General features: G+C 33.8%; 1 protein-coding gene across 2 annotated transcripts; it reads right to left on the bottom strand.

The window, feature by feature from the left end:
- Window positions 1-1,831: 1,831 nt before the first annotated feature.
- LOC132293480 (uncharacterized) lies at window positions 1,832-5,524 on the bottom strand. 2 transcript variants are annotated; one of them, XR_009477838.1, is made up of 3 exons: window positions 5,167-5,524; window positions 3,689-3,894; window positions 1,832-2,356 (listed from the first exon to the last, which is right to left on the bottom strand). XR_009477838.1 is itself a non-coding variant. In XM_059790989.1 (2 exons), the coding sequence occupies exons 1-2, from the start codon at window positions 5,243-5,245 to the stop codon at window positions 2,124-2,126; spliced, it is 312 nt and encodes a 103-aa protein (XP_059646972.1). In that variant the 5' UTR covers window positions 5,246-5,524; the 3' UTR covers window positions 1,832-2,123. The 2 variants fall into 2 exon arrangements, 1 of the variants encoding a protein (XP_059646972.1); XM_059790989.1 differs by lacking the exon at window positions 3,689-3,894.
- Window positions 5,525-5,752: the final 228 nt, after the last annotated feature.

The raw sequence follows: 5,752 nt of genomic DNA, 5'->3' as shown, positions 1-5,752 counted from the left end.
TTTCCTCATAAATATCACATAATAACCTGTGAAATGCGTAATTGCCGCATACATGAGAAGACAAAATATTTGGATAACACATTGGTACTTAATGAAGCCAACTCAGTTAAAAAAAAATAATTATGGAAGATTTTACATTCACTAGAATGGTTATTGAAGATTATAGAAGAAAATCCTACAATTATCCAATATTTCAAATACATTATAATGCTTAACCAATGTCAATTTCAAGTAAATAAATATTATAATTTACACTAACGGATGACAAATGAAAGAAATAAAAAATGTTAAATTTAGGTGTAAAATTAGTTTTGCAGAGGTGTGAAATTAGTTTTGTAGAACTGTGTGAATAGCTTATTTTTATGGTGAAGGTGATCAGTGTTCCTACTTATTAAACTTCACAATATATTTTTTCTCAGAAATGTGACATAATAACCTGTGAAATGTGTAATTGCCGCATACATGAGAAGACAAAATATTTGGATAACACATTGGTACGTAATGAAGCCAACTCAGTTAAAAAAAAAAACAATTACGGAAGATTTTACATTCACTAGAATGGTTATTGAAGATTATTGAAGAAAATCTTACAATTACGCTAGATTTCAAATACGCTAGAATGCTTAACCAATGTCAATTTCAAGTAAAAAAAAATCATAATTTATACTAACGGATGACAAATGAAAGAATTAAAAAATGTTAAATTTAGGTGTGATATTAGTTTTGCAGAGGTGTGAAATTAGTTTAGTAGAACTGTGTAAATAGCTTATTTTGATGGTGAAGGTAATCAGTGTCCCTACTTATTAAACTTCACAATGTATTTTTTCTCATAAATGTCACATAATAACCTGTGAAATATGTAATTGCCGCATACATGAGAAGAAAAATATTTGGATAACAAATTGGTACCTAATGAAGCCAACTCAGTTAAAAAAAAACAATTATATAAGATTTTACATTAACTAGAATGGTTATTGAAGATTATAGAAAAAAAACCTTCAATTATCCAACATTTCAAATATGCTAGAATGCTTAACCAATGTCAATTTCAAGTAGAAAAATATCATAATTTACACTAACAGATGACAAATAAAAGAATTAAAAAATGTTAAATTTAGGTGTCAAATTAGTTTTACAGAGGTGAGAAATTAGTTTTACAGAACTGTGTCAATAGCTTATTTTGATGGTGAAGGTAATCAGAGTTCCTGTGATCAGAATTTTTAGAGCCGGCTCCTTGCCAAGCAAAAAAAAAAAAAAAATAATGGACAGCCGGCTCAAGAAGAAATGTGGAGACGGCTCAACCCAATTTTTTTGGAGACGGCTCAATTAATTTGTAGAGCCGGCTCTTTTGGGCTTTTTCAGAGATGCTGAGAGATGGATGTTTAACGGAAGGCAGATTTAACGGAATAATGTGTTTTGCACCATTTTAGTGGAGCCTACAGACATATTACAAACTGAAGCACACGTGGCCAAACTAAGGCTTTTCATCAGCTCACAGCAGGGGACTGCAGGGTAACTCACAGCAGAGGATTTGAGCCCTTATTAGTTCTGATGAGATGAGACTCCGAAGGTATCTTTGGTCCCTGGCCTCGTTTGACAAGACTGGACCTGGAACTATGACTTGTTTGGTTCCTTTTTCTTGCTGTGTAGTAATTTTGGCATTTGCTTGGTGAAATGTGCTATAATTGATTAGAAAAATTAACCGTGAAGAGAGGAAAAATAAAAAATAAACTTCCAAGTTCCATCACAAATGGTCATGTCAATTTCTACCTATCCATTGTGGAATTCAATCAAATGATCAGTGTGTATCCATTGCTGGTTCAGAACATACTTGACAAATAACTTTGGTATATAAACTCAAAGGTTATTTTTTCATTTATTTCGCATATTCTTGTCTATTTGTTTCACATGCCAAATTACAATCTCTTACTTTGAAAGATCCACTCATTGCTATGAACCACTAACAAATACAATCTAAGAAACAACAATGAATCTCTCACCCACTTATGCTACGCCAAAATTTGGGCACAAAAATTCTAACTTAAAACTCCTTTTTCCTCTTTCACAGATGAATCCATACCTGTATAGTGGTTTTGGTTGTAAATTTGTAATGTGCTATAACATCAAATTACACCGCCAAGAGGTCCGATACCTAATTCATCCTCAATGTCACTGCCGTCTTCAAACAGTTTCAGGAACCGGACATGATCCTGATCCCTCTCTCTCTTCTGCCAATACTTGTACGCTGCCAACAGTCCAGGAATGAAGACAGTTGAAACCAGAGCACTGATTTTTATTATTAGGGCCCAATGCATTCCCTTCCGTCCTTTATGGGACCCAGAGGATTTTTTGGAATCTACAAACACAAGGTGGACACAATAGAACACAATTAATTAATTACATAAACCAAGTATTTGCGTCAAAAAACAAGTATACACACATACATATAGCAAGTCCAAGGGATGGTACACAATACATACATGAATGAAATGAAGAAATTAATATTCAATTTTCAGTATTTGGATTGAAGGATTTCAAATGAAGGGATTTTAGTTCATTTAGTTAAAAAATATATTTTAAATTTAGATTTAGAAATTTATATTTAAGTTTTCAACAGCATGCATGAATATATTTGAGAGGATTACATTTATGGATTTCAAATAGATAGGTAAAAGGAGTTATTTGAAATCCACGCACGCAGGGATACTAGTTTGACAGAGATTGTAACAAAAAATGCCTCTAATACCTTTGAATCCATCTTCCTTAGCCAATCTTTTATTTAAGCTCTAATCCTTTGATTTCAAATCCATAATTTATCTAAATGAACCAAAGAATAATTTCATGGCCTGACAGCATGAAAATGACAATGGTTTAATAGGTTAAAGGTTGTCTACACGTTTACACGTGTCATGGAAATCAAATGATCTCTAAGTGTACTTTGCAGCACTCCAATATAGAAGTCCTTGATCCTGAATGAAGCCACAGGAAAGGTCAGCCATACCACTATATGGCACAAACTTCAAACACAGCCATTTCCAGAGAGCCTAAAAATGATTCTAAGTGAACCTTTGCAGTAATCTCACCCATTTTCTTTAATGGTACCTCTCTGTAGGACAAAAATTCACTAAAACTATGCATAAACACACAAAATGATCATTAAAGAAATGCACGGTGCACTTGGATCGGTTCAAGAGTGCCCAGATTCACCATGCAATCAGTGGACCAAATCTCAAATGGACTACCTCTTCGGGACAATAAACGGGATTGCCTAAAATTATACCCACTCAACTTCTGTATGTCCAATCGTCCTGGTCCTTCATTACTTCAAAAAACAGCCTCGGACCCCTAGCCATCCTACAATCTTATGCCCAACCACTTCATTTCCTCCAAACAATTTTCTACAAATTTGTCTATTCAAATATGATGACGGCAACATTTAGATTACCAGTTGATACAATAATTCATTTATTTTTCTCAACTTCTGAAAACACAAAACATCTTCAATGAAACAGAACTGATAGATAAAGGGGGAAAAAAGTCAAAATGGAAAGCATTCTCTTTATTAAAATGTTAAATTATCCCTATACTAACACATTAATCTGGCAAGAAAGCCACATATATACATCCTGGACCAACTCCATAAAATCTGGAAAGAAGAACTATGGTCTGTTAAAAAGACAACACTCACCGCTTCCAAGATGTACACAATCTGGACAGGAAAATGTAGCCTTGAATTCCTTGTCCTTGGAATGGGTAGCTTTTCCATCATAGTTTGTAAAATCAGAAGGGCAAAACTCCCACTCATCAAATATATCATCCGATTTATGATGTCTTACTCATAGAACCCACATGATCACATCGCTTGCATTTTATATTTGGAAATTCCGTCAGAGGCTGAAAACACAGTTTCAATGTCAGCCTTTTGATAGAAACTTTTCGTACTTAAGGTAAGAGATCATCCAATTGCCTATGATGATCCAATGATAGAAATAATACACACAAATTACACAGTTAGCAGTTAGTTATAGATTTTGAGAGTAGACTTGGCAAAAGTTTCACATCAAATTCGCATGTCTTTTCAAGATTAAAAGTGAATATATATGTGTGTGTGTGTGTGTGTGTGTATGCAAAATTTAGACTGCAGATATATGCCGGTTATTTCACACTTTCTACTTAGAAAAGTGCATGATACACACTTGCAGCTTCAAAGAGAGCCAAAGGGGGGAGGAGGGAGAAGGGAGGTTGGAGAGGGAAGGAGAGTGACAAGCTCCCTCTACTTAGCAACAAGGCTTATAGACGGTTTACAAAAAGTAAATAATCAACATAAATCTAGCAGTTATAGTAGTAAACATCATCATTTGCTGGAAGTAGGAATCACGCTGTATCTTGGTTACCAGCCGGCTATCCTAGTTTCTATGACAAAAGCAACACATCTAGAATAAAATCCCCCAAGTTCCTAAACAACTATCTGCCAGAGCCTTCTGGAACTTTGTAGTTATATCTTTGTTGGTAACCATTTTACATTGAGAGAAACCCCTTAAAAACAAAAAATTAGGAATCATTTAATTTGTCTGAAGGAAAGAATCATTCATTATCTTGACTCCATTTATGACGAACCAAAGAGACTGCCTAAACTATGAGAAGCATTCAAGTAAAAGCAGTATTTATATTTCCAATAATTATATAGTCAGATAACAACTATTAAGTTATTAAATTCTTCACCCTTGTGAGTGTCAATACTAACAATCGAAAATTCAATTAGAGTTCACAATTTCATGTCAATACTAACAATCGAAAATTCAATTCCTATAGTATACATACATACATACATACATACATATATATATATATGTGTGTGTGTGTGTGTGTGTGTGTGTGTGTGTGTGTGAGTGTGTGTGTATATATTCTTGAAATTCAAATAATTTATTTATATTCTAAGACAAAAACAGAATTGATCAAAAAAAAAAAAAAAAAAAACATTCTATAGCAGCCAAAAACCCTAAACCAATCAATTGCAGAACATCAGATACTACTAGCTAAAACAAGATTATATTTAATATAATTCAGTCCATCTCATAAACTTGCCAATTAAATCAAAATTTTGGATTCCTGATTCATAAATTAGTGATCAAATAAAAGAAACCCTAATTCTTCGGAGAAAATTACCTGGAAACCAGCTCAGAAGAATCAAACAGGAGAAAAGTACAAGCCAAACCCTAGACTCCACAGGATACCGCATCCACATAGAGCGATCCTCTGAAGATCAATAGATTGATCACTCGATTGGATTGATTCTTTCAACGATTCAACGGGAAATTCGCGTCCAATAAGAGAAATACGCCGGGCTGCGCGCTACGCACAGGCGACGGTGTTTGTGCTATGGCGGTTCTCGGAAAGCTCTGAGAGAGAAACAGTTGAGCGGCTCGCGACTTCGCCCTATACGGCGGCGTCGTCTATGGTACGCACGGTGCGTAGTTTTGCATATGGTGTACATGGCAAGTTCCTATTGAATACTGATTGAGTAATTGACTCGTCGCTTTTTAATACTTCATTTCTTTACAATTTATGTTTAAACTTTGAAGTGACAATTATTTTATTTCTATTTTAAAATAAAAAGAAATTAAATATATGCATAATATATTAAATGAATGGTATAATAACCTACTCGTTTTTGAATGTCCTAAAAAAAAAAAAGTTACTGTATTGGACTATATTCACATTACTGCTATTTTAAAAAAATAATAATTTAAAA

Source organism: Cornus florida, unplaced genomic scaffold, assembly GCF_030987335.1.
Source record: "Cornus florida cultivar Cherokee Brave unplaced genomic scaffold, ASM3098733v1 CherokeeBrave_3.0.0_Hap2_Chr02, whole genome shotgun sequence".
Lineage (NCBI taxonomy): Eukaryota > Viridiplantae > Streptophyta > Magnoliopsida > Cornales > Cornaceae > Cornus > Cornus florida.
The sequence above is the reverse complement of the archived record's forward strand: the minus strand, read 5'-3'. Positions and strand labels throughout refer to the sequence as shown.

Excerpts from the sequence above, each read along its gene's own strand:
- LOC132293480 (XM_059790989.1), bottom strand. The coding sequence starts at position 5,245 with ATGTGGATGCGGTATCCTGTGGAGTCTAGGGTTTGGCTTGTACTTTTC. Across the intron at positions 2,357-5,166 it reads TCTTCTGAGCTGGTTTCCAG|ATTCCAAAAAATCCTCTGGG; the intron begins GTAATTTTCTCC and ends TTGTGTTTGTAG.